This window comes from Anneissia japonica, unplaced genomic scaffold (genome assembly GCF_011630105.1).
Source record: "Anneissia japonica isolate Jap-2015-1 unplaced genomic scaffold, ASM1163010v1 scaffold7766_len575116_cov191, whole genome shotgun sequence".
NCBI lineage: Eukaryota > Metazoa > Echinodermata > Crinoidea > Comatulida > Comatulidae > Anneissia > Anneissia japonica.
The window spans coordinates 358,664-374,129 of NW_022694700.1; the positions used below are offsets into that span (position 1 = coordinate 358,664).

The 15,466-nt window shown below is 33.5% G+C and overlaps 1 protein-coding gene across 1 annotated transcript; it reads right to left on the reverse strand.

The window, feature by feature from the left end:
- Nucleotides 1–47: 47 nt before the first annotated feature.
- Nucleotides 48–15,379, reverse strand: LOC117101172 (TBC1 domain family member 13-like). The gene is made up of 12 exons (XM_033241057.1): nt 15,218–15,379; nt 13,249–13,322; nt 10,644–10,684; nt 9,847–9,908; nt 9,227–9,302; nt 8,916–8,998; nt 7,867–8,026; nt 7,332–7,536; nt 6,316–6,558; nt 5,606–5,687; nt 5,406–5,463; nt 48–4,715 (listed from the first exon to the last, which is right to left on the reverse strand). Exons 1-12 carry the CDS (start codon nt 15,238–15,240, stop codon nt 4,662–4,664), a joined length of 1,161 nt encoding a protein of 386 aa, XP_033096948.1. The 5' UTR covers nt 15,241–15,379; the 3' UTR covers nt 48–4,661.
- Between the last annotated feature and the right edge of the window lie 87 nt (nt 15,380–15,466).

Sequence of the window (15,466 nt, forward strand, 5' to 3'; positions counted from 1 at the left end):
TATATATATACAAAAGTCTGTAAAGGAAAAAAAACACCTGTTCGAACTATTTCGTACCAATTCCTTTATTCATAATGTATAATCTTTTCAATCTTTTCGCATGTAAAACAATCATTGAAATTTACGATATAAAAATAACGTATCTGTAATTACTTTAAAACATTTGCCTGATAATGTAGTCTACCTCTCCTAATTTACATGGTGACGCTAGATCGCTAGTTCCCGTTACCCCCTAGATCAACCTCTGTTTTTGCAAAAATGTAATCCTATACATATTTAGTTGGATATACAATTTAAGAGCAAGGTGTTTAAAGATTTAAGAAATTTTTAAACTAGTGAACTGCGAACTATCAGATAAACAGCCCACATACACGTAGGCGTAGTTTGGCAGTGAAGTTTGTTCTCTGGTTTAAGATATTATAGGTCTACTCTTAAAACACATGCACAAGTTGCTCACGATATGACAAGACCACACATGCTCTTGTTAAAGTATTTGAAAAACAACATTAAATCTAATATTTATGATTTTTGAGAAGGGAAACTGAGTTTACTTTAGTACTGAACAATTAGCAAATTTCACATAAGAATTATAATAATCGAATAACTGAATGTAATACTGTATTATATAATAATATACAAATAGTATCAAATAAATCAACTAAAACTATGTTCAGAGAATTATGTACGACTCTGATTATTCTACTGTACCTAAAACGACTACTCAGGGCTCTGGTCAACTTGCCACAGGTTTCTCCATAAACGAGTGATTGGATTTGAGGGCCATAAAAGAGATGGGATGGAATTAAACTTGTGTATGACACACATCATATTATGGTATAGCATTCACCGAGTATTCCAAATTTCGGCTTGGAACCAAGGCTAGGCTAATGGCAACTGATTCAAGGGGATCAGTTGCCATTAGCATAGCCTGGGATCTGAACACTGTAGTATAACCCATTGCTGCTATTATGGAGCGAAAACTCCATGGTTTTACAAACGTGGTTGTAAATCAGTTATAGCTCATTATGTAGCACCATTATCCATTATTGCTAGTAAACTAAAAAAAAAATAGTGATAAGTATTAAGAAAAGAAACGAAATTAACTGCATGACAGACAAACCCAATGCAAATGTTGCAAGAATGATTAAAGCATGGTTTCCATACAATCGCTACACGCTAACGCCGACATCTTTCGTTGATGCTGATTGGTCGGTCGAATCGGTGACCATTCCTGATTGCGTCGGGGACTGCTACACAGCACAACGATTGCACTAAAAACAACATAGCGACAGTGTAGCGATTTTAAGGAAACCAAGCTTTACAGACATATTATGCAATGCAAACGATATAACATCATACAGACTCTGAGTGTCCGGAAATAAACCCATCAACTTAAACATGTCAACTTTAATAATCAAAGATATATTTATTTATAAATCTTTTATTTACACATTACTGTACTACTAAAATAGACATGGGTTTACAGGTCAGCATAACATTAGTGATATCAATCATTAGTGGACTGGATAACTTGGTAACAACTTATATTTTTATAGATTGATATCAATTTACAGATTTAATATCCAATTCATAGAACATTTTATAGATTGATATTTCGAATGGATATCAAATAATGTACTAGAATGGGTATTATTTATACAGTAGGTTGAATATCATATATAACATTTATCTATGTATGTATCTATCTATCTATCAATGTGTATTAGTTTCCTAATGCTTATTCCACATTGTCAGTGTGGCACCAAACTCCTCATGAATTCTACCCAGAATTTTTATTCAGGGGCCCTGAGCGAGGCTCTAGTTGGCCATTTGGTTAGGAGCTCCTCCCACCAGCAAATTTCTGGAGCCAGCACAGCACATACGGATGAACAATGAAACACATTTATTTACATTATATGAAGAAATGTTTATGCCATTTTTGTGGCCTTCATCAGCAAGAATCTACTATATTTTTATAATCAGACAAACTGGTTATCTATATATGGATCTATTTTAATATAAATTTGGTAGCTTACAGTATTTATAGCTATTATAATTATTTTATAATGTGTATGTATTTTTAAACATAGTAAGTACTGATTGATTGGATAGGGTATCGGTATCATTTTATAGATGAGAAATATAATATTTATAGATGAGTATCTATATTTAGCTTCATAGTTATCTATAAATTGAATACCTGTAAAACCTTGAATTGAAGCCCTGGACATTTGAAAACTGAAGAGGTGGGCTTCATTTCAAGATGGGCTTCTTCTCGAGATCAAGCCCATTGGGATTCAATTCGAGGTTCTACGGTATATATATTTAGCTTGGAAAAGATATCATTTTATAGACTGGATCTATTTAAAGATTAGAAACTTATATTAAAAATTCAACTATTAATAAATAGAATATCTGCTATATATCAGATACCTATTTATAATGACACCCAATAGTTCAGAGATAAAACATATGAATTTAACAGAATATATATTTTTTAAAGGATAGCATTTTATAGGTGGAATCTATAAAAACAGAAGTAGAAGTAGAATATCTATTAATAGATTCATATAGTTATTATTTTTATGGAAGTTATAATTATTATTTTGAACAACTTCACTATCATTCTTAAACATTCAGGTAGTATACATCACTGTACTACAACTTGACAAATTTAGTCATATCTTGTTTAAACAAAAAAGTTACACAACAAAAAGGGAGTTGTTGTATGTATAAGGTATTTTGCTGCTTTATCATGTTGAAAGACTTCCCAAAAAACTGTAGTAATGATAATAAAAATAATGATAAAAAAATATTATTAATAATAAATCATAAACAGTAGCCATGTTATACAATTGGATGCTGGCTCCTTAAAATGTACTTATAAAATTTGAGCACACTATCTACACCCATTGACTGCTATTTTGACTATCGTAATTAATTGATCCCTGATAAAAATCCTGACACTTACAGTAATAACTGTCCAACTTGAACCCAAGCCAATGACATGTTTTTGCAGTACAGGGTCTTGGAATACTGTTATTTGCACTCAAATCACTGCTCATTAAATACAGATTTCATCAATATTTAAAACAAACATATTTTTTCTTAAAAAGCGTATTTCCTGATTTTTTATAGCTTGATTATTTTCAGCCATAAAGCACTAACTTTTGAAATAGACAGAACTTAAGAGCTTATGTTTAAAAATGTAACATAATAAAGGCCTGTTTACACAGAGTGTGACAACGGCATGGACTGTTGACAAAACATTATCAGGCATTGAAATCCCTTTACACCATAAACAAAATGTTGTCACATGTGCAACTTGTACAATTACATAAGTCATACAACAGGTTCTATTTCCTTCTGTTGTTGTCGCACGCTGGTGTTGCTGTCTGCGTAAGTAGGCCTCAAGCATACATTTAAGTCATTCTCAAAGAATTTCATATCTGGTTCCAAGAGTATATTAGAAAATTATTTGTTTTGTTAGCTTAATTCATGGCCTCCCTGATCCTTGTCAACGTCTATGGTTATCCGACATGTGCCGAGCAAGTTGAATGTCTCCAACCTGTTTTCATAATCGGAGCATTTGGGTTGAATACTAGTGCTCTTACATTTGGATTAGTGTATGACAAGTTTGGCAATACGTTTAGCAAGAATATTTGCAACTACTTGGTTAAAAATCAAACAGACTAAAAATATTGGAAAAATTCTTGTAAGTAAACCAATAATATACCTACTGTTTGTAACATTTCGATCCGTTAGCAGCGGATCTTCATCAGAACAATGACTGGTTTGCTAGTTTTTTATAAGGTGGTTGTAAATATTAGAAAGTTTGTGTGCACTGTCTTCTCTGTTCATGTTTTTTCCGTGTTTTTGTATTCAAATAGCCTCTCAAATTTGTCTTTTTTTAAGCCCCCAACCCACCAGCCAGAGTTAGTCGGGCATTCAGACCAAAGGGAAAAACCTAATGAAATGAAATGTGTGTTTATTGCGTTGAGTTTGAGAGTATAATAAGAATTGCATTTTATCAACTTTACATTTAAATTTTTTAAGTCTGAGAGTGTCATTTCTGGCTGTCCAGAGATCCCTACTAAAAAAAATTTCATTAGGGAGGGGGACACCCTCCTCCCTGGCTCGGTCAGAAGGCCCTCAGATAGCGAAGTGCGCCAAAGTTATCCTTATCTCACTCAGCACCCCCCCCCCCCCAAGAAAATATATCCTAGAGCCGCCACTGTCAGGAATATGGTTAGTCGAGAGGGTTTCTGGATACGAAAACATGAAACAACATTAACAGAAAAGACAGCACATACAAACTTCCTAATATTTACAACCAGCTTATCAGTCCTAAAACTACTGGTAGAGGGCGGCCCACAACATCGGTAAGCATCAGCAACTAGCAAACCAGTCTGAAGAGGATTCAATGCTAACGAATCGAAACATTACAAACAGCACGTATATTATTGGTTTACTTACAAGAATTTTTTTTCCATGTTCATACATCCAGAAACCAGATGAAACTATTTCAGCTTAAAATCATGTTCATTAAAACTGGAAAAAACGATAAGATAATACACCCAACTTTTTTCATTGTTGCTGGAAGAACAGACATCTGTGCTGATCTCACTCTTTCAATTAACATCCTACTTTTTATTATATTCTCAGAGGGAAAATGCTTTTGAGAGTATTTTGTTGACATCAATGCTAGGATAATTCTGAAAAATGAAAAAGAAAATTCCATCTAATTTTACCAGCAAACCCATTAACCAAGACAAAAATAGCAAAGGTGCCAACAATCAAGGATAAGATAAAGCAAATAAGTAACAAAATGCTATAAAATGAGATTTTTTTTAATAGCGCATTAATATGTACACAATGTTGTTTCACTGATAAACAATATGTATAGTACGATCAAATAATTTCATTGGTTTTAATATAATATGTATACTGGTATTGTAAAAATACATAACAGACAATATATTATTTACATAACTAAAGTTGTTTATGGAAATATTATTCTCTAATAATTTTTTTAGAATCTTATCTAAAATAATTGTTTTCTCTTAAATACAACTTGTTTAATGTTGACACATGTTTGTAATTGTATCTCAATGGAATGCAATTTTTAACTCTTAACCTAATTTCTGTACTTTTTGTATATTTTATCTACTTTTAAATGTTTGCTTTTAGGGGGTTGGAGAATCACAAATAGTTAATTTAATTAACTTTTTGATCATCATATCTACCCCTTAATTATTTTTTTTTCTTTGAATGAAATGAAAGTATTGAATGAATAAATGAAATTACTGTATGAATGAATAAAACAAAAACAAAATAACATGAAAACATATTAGAAAATATAATACTGTATACAAAAAATACTTTATTAAAAAGTGCTTACAAACCTGCAGAAGTTTCATATTTGTTGAAAAATCCCCTTCTAATAGTTCATTCCTAATAATGCTAGATTTAAAGAAAAAAAAAAAATCATTTTAATGATCTCATTCATTGGGTACAATTAACAAAACTGATAGAATGTGACATACACAGAGATGTTGTTTAATGAACATCAATGAATACAGTAACAATTTATGTAGGCACTTACATTATCATTGCACAACAAACACTTTCGAGGAAATGAAACCTTGAGCTGTCCGCAAATAAGGAATCCCAAATTCGGATCAAATCTGAGGGCAAAGGTTAAATCATCAGCATTTCCTTGAAAAAAAACCCCCTGATATACCCTTTTACAGGGCTACAAGGAAGATGTGGCCAACAATCTGTAAAAGACAGCAAAACTAATATAAAGGGTAGGTGTGACCAACAGGCAAAGCAAAGGCAACACAAGAATAATAGGTGTGGTCAACAATCTGTAAAGGTAATCACAACATTAAACAATAGGTGTGGCAACCACCTGTAAAGGTAACACAAAATAATATGTAGGAGTGGTTATCAATCGAATCACAAACAACATTCTGTATAGGGCCCTACCAAATGTCGGGGGACAAGATAGCACACAGGCAAGACAATGTCATCGTCATTGTCTTATATGTATGAAACTTACTATACACTCAAAATATTTTCCACAAGGACTTTAATAAATTTGAAATTGAAATTTTGAAATTCTCTGGGAAACCACACATGGTCGAAGGAGCAGAGGCAGACAAAAATTAACTTTCATAAATTTACTGAAAAAAAGATTCTGGATTAGAAGAGCTAGAAGCCAGTATGAACCGTGATGAATGGAGGAGTATTGCTGGGGCTCAGCTGTGGCTGACCTAGTAAGTAGCAATAAGGTTATCCATGGATACTTACCAGGTAAGGGAAACTCTTGCGACAGTAGTAAAGTGAGCCACCTAAAGAGGAAGAATTCGGCTTGCAAGTTCTGGCTGTTGAGTCGAAGCCACAACTCGAGATCAAATTTCTTCAGTTGCATCATGACTACCTTCATCTTGGCGTTGATGCCGACACTTGTGTGATCTAATGTCTTGATGAACGTGTCCCGGATCTCTGACATAAGATTTGTGAAGCAAAAGAAAGTATCGGCTTCTGCATGCTCTAGAATTATGGGAGAAAAACAGTGATAGTTAACAGAGTCCTATAGTAGCATGTTGGTTGGTGTAAATAAATCCCTATTTCATTTTATACAGCAACAGAGAAGATGAAGAGCTTCTCCTGATTAGGCATAATCATACACTGATCGTAATGAAACTCTGAACCTTGGAAAAGAGTAAACATTATCACATAATTATCACATTAAATTTCAGTCAGTTTTAATCTGTATATATTTTACCAGATAAGTCAAAACAAAATATTATCAAAGGTGCATAATACAAGGTCTATATACGCCACAGGTAGGCAAAGTAAGGCACGCGGGCCACATACAGCCTATCGGTAATTTTGTTGCGGCCCACAAACATTTTTTTAAAGTGGTTGGATGCTGCAAAAAAAAAAAAGAATTAAACTTTAGTGCACAAACTTGTATTTGGGGCCTACCGTATCCATTCTTGTAATTTGTAAGCTTAATAATTGCTTTTAAATTAACTGAACGATACAAGAATATATGTACACTGGGGTCCCAAATCTCCCACAAGTCAAAGGAGTCTCCTGGAAATCATGAAAATTTCTCACCCTCCCGAAACAAGCAAGAATCTCCCGGAAAGTAATCAATATCCCGCAAATCAATTCTCCTTGAAGCCAGTGCTGATGGGTATCCCCTTACACAGCAAAATGCAATTAGATGTCTTAAGAGACCTTATTTAAGCAGCTGTCCAAGAAGTGGCCTTTTCTAATTTCATTTCGGACCCATGTAATGTACTCTACTAACAAACCTTCCCACTCTACATCTGGATCAGTGGCAAATATGTAGTAGATAGGTCCTATGATCTCGTTCATTCCCTGGACATAGCCTTGGCCAGGGTTCAGTTTTGCATATATAAAGAGTATTCTTTCAACAACTTCCCAGTGCGCCTCTTGGCCATCTTCTAGTGCATTGTAACCAAACTCATATGTTGGTAACTTAGTCTTCTTCTTAACCTACACAAAATGGAAATACAAAAAAGGAAATATTGATGGCATTCTCATGTGTTTATATATATATATAAATGGGTCCTCATTAATTTACACTATGCATCTCTGCAACTGACTGTGATGTGTTACACACTATAATCTATTGAATCATGTGAATCTCATCTGACATTCGTATGTGATGATCATGTGATAACAATTTCAACAGCATTTGATTATCATTTAACAAATTTGCCTGCAAGCAATTCTGTATTAATGCTACACTAAAGAAAAGTTGTGAATGCATAGTTTATTCACTGTAATCTTCATGATGTGTACAAGTGCTTTGTTGATACTTACATTTGTTATTCCTAATCTATTTTTAGCTACATCCTCTGCTTTGATAATTGACTGTTCCACTCTCTTTCGAAGGGTAACGTTTTCAGATAAAGAATTAACTGCTTCGTTAAAGGGGTATTTTGTTGGTCTTTGGAAGAATCCTAAATCAGGTAATAAACGCCTGTTTTGTAAAAGAAAAAAAAGATGTGTTTTTAATTTATTTCTCAAGTATTTTGTTTTCACACATTGTCAGCCTCAAGCCAAGCACACAATGGAGTAAAGATGGGGCCGGGGCCCTGTGGTATTCTGAGAGTGGGGGCCTTTTGTGTCCCTGTCACCATTTCAATTGTGGGATTTAGATGTGCTCGTTTTTTAATTATGGTATGTTTGTCATTCTTTTGGGTCAGGGTGCTAGATCGAGGATTATGTGGTAAGGGCCCCTAGGGGTCGGGGGCCTGCGAACCACCGCACGAGACCGCATAGGCACTGCCAACAGTCGCTGTCCAGCACGATTTCATGGAGTACGTAACACAATGAGATATGCACAACTGATCATAATGATGATCCACTCAGACTTGCTGCTGACAATCAGAGGATGGCAGATTGGATGGATTCATCAACTTTCAACTGACGGTTAAAATCCCAATTTGTTTATTATTTGAGGTTTGCCAAAGTGAGTCATTTTCCTTTTACTGTTACGGGTCACAGATTGTGATTAGAATAAAGTGTTTGGTACCATAGTAAAGCTAAGATGTATGTAGTTCTTGTAGTATTTATTGTCAATCTGATCACATACGCACTCTCAACGAACTTTGAAAAAGTGTTAAAATTCGCTAAAAAGTCTGGTGGTGGCTGATACTATTTTTTCAAAACCCTGGCGGTGTGAGTGTTAATATAAAAACAGTGTAGATACTCCACATCATAAGCTTTATTTGTTCTTTGTAGTAGGCTAAATAGAACAGGAATATTAATATTTTGAATTACCGAGCCCAGGAGAAATTTCCAATGTTAATTTAAAAGAGAACAAGAAAAACCATTTTTTTTTTTTTTTTAAATCTGAATGCTTTTACCTTGTGTCTTTATCTATCTGCAGTAGGACTTCATTGTCTTTAAAGTACTGGGACCATTGGCTCTGTGGATTTGGATTTAATGGCTGAAATACAAACATAGTCACTTTACTTGAAATGTACAGTATTAAGATTTATTGGATCAACAAGTGCAAAATTAACTGATTGTAAATATTATAAAATGAAGATTGTTTTACTTTTACAGTATTACATTTCTTAATACATCTTTTAATAATAAAGATCATATGAATACAGGCAATAAATTGTATAATATACATAACTGAACATTAATACAAATAAACTATTGTACTTACATGGTCAGAACAGGCACTGTCCATACTGCCTCCTGGTTCAATGATCATCTCTTGTAGAAACTGCTTGTATGCTGACCTGTGGAATGCAAAAAAAGCAAAAAAAAAACTATAAATAAAATATTACAAACAAGGGGAAATCCCCTCGAAGACTATTGATCTTTCAGTTCACTGCTTCTTAAACACTCACTATGACTAATCCCCTTAAATAATTACTTCTTGATTTAGTCCTATCCTACAAAACAATAACAAGAACGAGAATTACACTCTGATACTGATCAACCATATGCTTACAATTCAGAATGTTTGCACATTGTTACTAATTATTAAGCTACTCCGTGGAGTTAACTGACAATTGTTACACATGCAGCAAATATATAAATAAGAAATGCTAAAAAAGGTAGTTCATTTTAGATCTCCTGATACATAATACTCTTCCAACTTAGGACACCTGGATACCATGGCCGTATCAACAATTTCATTATTGCTATACAAAAACATTTTTTTCATTTGTCATTTTTAATATATAATATTAACAGAGGATGTGTGACAAACATTATCTAATAATAAAATACTCAATAAACCCTGAATGTTGTTTATCTTGACTAGTTTAGAGTACATACCTTCGTTCACTCAACAGCTCTTTCCACAGTGTTTTATTTGGTGGTAAATAGTTTAATAAAATCTGTAAAAAAAAAAAGAAAAGGTGATCAGGATAGCTAATATCAATTAAATAACTGAATACAGGTAATTAACAGTTTCTCAAGATGAAGATAAAAATTGCTGTTTTACTGTACATTATCCCAAATGTATGTGAACTGTTTTGGATTAATCCAATAATTTATTCTGGCAAATACAGTAGTTAGCCTACACGGCATGAAATTCTTATCTTTTAAACGTGACCTTATTGATCATATCGTAAGAAAATAACAAAAAAAGATTAAATTTTAACATCAAAATTTACTGAAAGTTACCAAACATCAAAACATAGATAGAAAATAACAAACTTGGTAGGTGACTATGATGGGACGGATTATCTTTTCTATATGGAAATGGATTTTGATGAATATTTAACTTTTTATGATTTAATATAAATGCTATTGTTATAATCATAATAACCAGAATAAGGTGAGGTAAGGAGTGGGTGATGGAGGAGGGAGGGGCACATTATGGAAATACTTATATTCATTGTATGTACAAAATTGCAAAGATATAACAATAAATAGATTATAAAATTATAGCTACGCTTTTGACCCAATTGGTAGCTGAATGAAAATAACTTAATTCAGAGTGCAAACAAAATATTTCGCTATTTGAAATTCCTGAATTACTAGACACTTGTATGTAATTATTATTTATTGTGAACACAAATGAAATACAATAAATAAATAAAATAATAATATGAATAATTCAACATTACCTTCCAACAGATGGACCTTATACCAGCATTATCTGGGATACCTGTCAATAAACCAAAAACAGTATATAAATATATTATATAATAATTATATAAATAAATAAAAAGCCAGACTTTTGAGCATTTTGAATGACATATATCAGGTGCTGTTGTATTTGACTGTTACAAATTAAATTACAGGCAGTAGGCCTAACTATCGTTACACCACGAGTCTTAAACAGGTTGCTAAACTGATTAGCTTCGCTGTACAGTATGTATGGATTGGATTAAAGAATATAAGAATTCAATTAAGTTTGATGTAACAATAGCCACGGCCTTAATTATAGACATAATCATCATTGGGTCATCATCATTCATATCAGGTAGGGGAGGTGGAAGCCAGGTGTGCATGTTTGTCACTATGGATCCAAAGACCAGGGAGGGTCATTAAGTTCTATCTGCACCATCAATCTTAATATGAAAATTGAGCGCCTATTTATGGGCAGGAAGATGTCATATCACACCCATATAAGAGCAAATCATACAATCATTTGTCACATAAAAAGCTGCTAGTGTGGACTGAATTTAAGATGTTTTAAATTATTTATTGTTGTGAAAGAGCCATTTTAACACTTGGAAACAGAGCAAGTCAGCTGTTAATGAGTATCACTACGAACACAACAAATGTGGCAAAGACAAGCCAAACCAATCACTTGTCGCAAAAATCAGTTTTTAGTTATCAATACAGGGTTAAACAGTAAAATGAGAGCTATAAAATTTTAAAAGAATCATTTTAATCCGACATTTCATTATGAAGTTTCACAAGTTTAAACTTAAAGCTGTTTAAAGAACAATATTTGAGAAATCAGCCTTCAAACTTTACGATTTTGGGATTTTTATAGGCAGAAACCGTCACCAAATAGTTAAAAATTGTTGTTTTAACATATTCAATCATTCTTTATTCAATACAATTTTAAAATTTCACAAAAGAAAGTATACATTCATTCCAGGTCCAAGTTTGGTATTCAAACAAGGCAGGACAAAAGAAAAGCAACAAGAACAAAAAAGAAGTTCATCAACTTACTCCAGAAATTTACAATTATCCCATATTTGATTAAACCTGACGTTCCATATTGTATAACTACATGCCAGGGCCGTATTACATAAAGTTTTTTTCAAATTCTTAAATTGAGATGAGTTTAACTTAAACATTAATTTAAGGCGCATTTCATTTTCTTTTGATATAACCTCCCTGCTTCCTATTTCCAAACATACTAATTTGCATTGGTACCCCTTATCTTGGATATCCCCAACGAGTTCCACATATTTAGATGATTTTCTTTCATTAGCCTTGAGAATATTGGGTTCCAGTGGTACAGTAAGTTCATATAGTTCGATACATTTATTATTGACAATAGTGATATCAGGTTTTTTATTGGTTATAAGAATATTGGGTGGGATATTTCCCCCTGATATTGAGTATCCAGCTAGATCCGCATGGATATTTTAAAACTTTCTATGTTCTTGGAAGGCTTTTATAAGGATGTTTATAATGCAATCATGTCTCCAGGTAAACTTCCCTTGGTCCAGTGCAACTGGACATGAATTGAGGACGTGTTGTAGAGTTTCTCTACCTTCGCAAAGTTTGCAAGATTCAGTTATTTTTTTTACCCCATTTACAGAGATTGGAAAGAGTTGGCAGGAAGTCAATCGAGGCTTTAACAGCAAAGCTAAGGACCCCTCTGGGTAAACTAAAGATGTTAGCTCTCCATGTTAGATCCCATTCATTTAGCTTAATTATTTTAAGTAACTGGCCCTGTTGAATTAAGGGTTGTATATAATTACTCCAAAAAGTTTTTCTGTCCTCATATAGAATTTCTTTTACAGCAGGTTTTGTTTTTGACCATGTCCTGTTATCACTACTTTCTAAAGCCCTAACATAAACGGCTTCCCATTGGTTTGAACCATTATTTTTGTTCTTACGTGTCCATTTGGATTCCCTTTCTAGCTTAGATGACAGTGCATGGATTACCCGATTATCAGCATTTGCCATGCACCTGGCAAATGCCAATGTATGGGACTCAAGATATAAGTAAGAAATTCTTGGGAAATTGAGACCATCTGGGCTGAACAAGATAGCCGGTGTTCAACCATGTTTTCCAATATTAAGCCAGTTTTTTTATGGTATTTGTGTGAATGTGATCGAGAATTTTAAGTTGTGTATCAGATAATCCATGCACTGTCAACGTGTATCTTAAAGATGGAATGGCATATTGCAAATATACCCTTAATTTGAATTCATTCCTAGTTTGTGATTTATCAATATATTACTAATTATTTTACTAATTTTATTTTTTATAGCTTCGAATCGGTCGCTTGATTTCCCAGTAAAAAAATGGAAAACAGGGAAAATAACAGCATAGCATGACGTATAGATATATAAAGATTTCCACAATTTTTACATTCCACCATGCTTTGGCCATTATCTCTGAAAAAGGATTTGCAACGAGTAACTGGTTTGGCTTGTCTTTGCTACAAATACAATTGATGTGTTAAAGATGCTCATTAAACAGCTTCTCTCAACGTTGGACAACTGCTGATCTCAGTAGTGTATTGTTAGCTCATTTACCATTAAAACACTCTTTCTGAAATTCATCCAGATTGATTTTGTCCTGCTTGAGAACATCCTCAAATTTAGCCAACCTAGAAGGAAAAGGTGAAATTATTTATTCAGGCTCATAGAGAATATATTCAAAAAAGTTTGATGCTGTATATACAAATATCTTTTTTTTTACCTTTCAAACATATCATGTTGTTCGTGGAAAGCACCATACTACGACATAGATATTATATGTGCATTTTGTATGCAATACACTTTGCCCAAACATGCAACTTATGTTTCTCTTAAATTAATTTGTTTCTTTCAAAAATACTTCATTTCCTGATTTTTAAAAATAACCCTCCCTTCGCAATAAAGAAAAACAAAACTATAGCAATAATCTGTAAATAGTGAATTTGTTTTTATTCTGCCCTAGACCAAAAGCAATCATTCAATTTGTGGTCAAGTAACTAATTACCGTAATTAGACTTATAATTAAATAGAAAATGGTTATTATTCCAACATGCTGTAGTAGTGCATTTTGCACTTGCCTTGCCTACTGTACCTAGGCCTCCCAGGCGCTAATGCACTTTCGCACCTAACTTTTAATTCTTAATTTTTTTACCTCAACGTTCTTCTCAAAGTCACAACATATAATTAACAAACATTTTCACCTGATTTAACCACTCACAAAGTACCTTTTTCAACAAATAAGCCCACAAATAAGTACAGCGAATCTGTGTTCGCTAGCACGACGAGCGGCTGCCATTTTGTAATCAGTAAAAAATTGCCAGAACTTCTAATTCTTAATATTTTTACCTCAATGTTCTTCTCACAGTCACAACATATAAATAACAAACATGTTCACATGATTTAACCACTCACAAAGTACCTTTTTCAACAAATAGGCCCACAAATAAGTACAGCGAATCTGTGTTCACTAGCACGACGAGCGGCTGCCATTTTGCAATCAGTAAAGAAACTGCCAGAATGTCTGAGTTTCCAGCGTGAAGTTTTTTGATTTAAAACATTTATGAAAACTTATCTATTTGCCGTTTGTATGTCATTCTTTATATTGTATAGTGCTGTTGTTTGACTATGTGTGTTCACATGAAATTCACACGTACAATAATTACTTCAAAAATTAGTTATGATCCAAATGCGTACACAGATCGAAAAAGTAGGGCCTAGGCCGCCGGCTAGGGGCCTATTCCTAATCCAGAAAAACAACTATCAAACCAATTGATAAACATCGGTTCGATTAACCTCGATTACGACAAGAAAGTTCAAAAAGATAGTACTGCATGATGCCACATTTAGTTGTCGGATGTTTCATGGGAAAATTCCGATTAAAAATATAGAATAGCCTTGAATGGTTTCAAAATTTAAGAATTGACTCGGACATTCTGGCAAAGACTTGATTGCAAAAAAATACAGCTCGTCGTGCTAGGAAGCGCGGAAACCCTGTATCAACCTATATTTATAAAGGTATCTTTTTGTTGAAAAAATGCACTTTATGAGTGGTTGAATCATGTAAAAATGTTTTATAATTATGCGTTGTGACTGTGAGAAGAAAATTAAAGTAAAAAAATTAAGAATTAAAAGTTAGGTGCGAAAGTTCATTAGCGCTGGCCTATTATAGTTTAGGCTTACCTAGGTCTACAGTAGGCCTAGTTTGAAAATGAAATAAAGTTCACTTTTATTTTAACAGATACATACTGATTTGCAGTGGTATGCCAGTAGTTCTCCCACCCGCCCTCCTCCAGCCCGCTGCGAACAGCTACTACTACTACTAGGCCTACAGACAGCAGAAGAGTCCCACCCAGTCCGACCAGGCCTGGAGCAGCAGGACTTGTCTAACCTAGGCCTATTGTTTACAGCTAAATATAATGCACATTTAATTTAACCGGATACTTTTAATGCATTTTTAACGATTTATTTTATTTATTGATCTAAATTGATATATTAACCTAAAATTAGTTCAAAAACCATAACAAACCTGGCTCTATAGGCAGCCGCCATCTTGAAATTATACAGCGCCCTCTACGCCTTTAGGCTTATTAGTTGAGCAAAAACTAAAGGCCGAACCTATTAAAATTGAAACTGGCTTACTGTCAAGATTTAAATAGTTTTTAACCACATTTTACGAAAACAAAATGCTAACATGTAGATATATAATTGTAGGATCTATATCATAAAAACATATTTATTTTTTTTTTATTACAAACACCAACACAGTTCGCTTCAT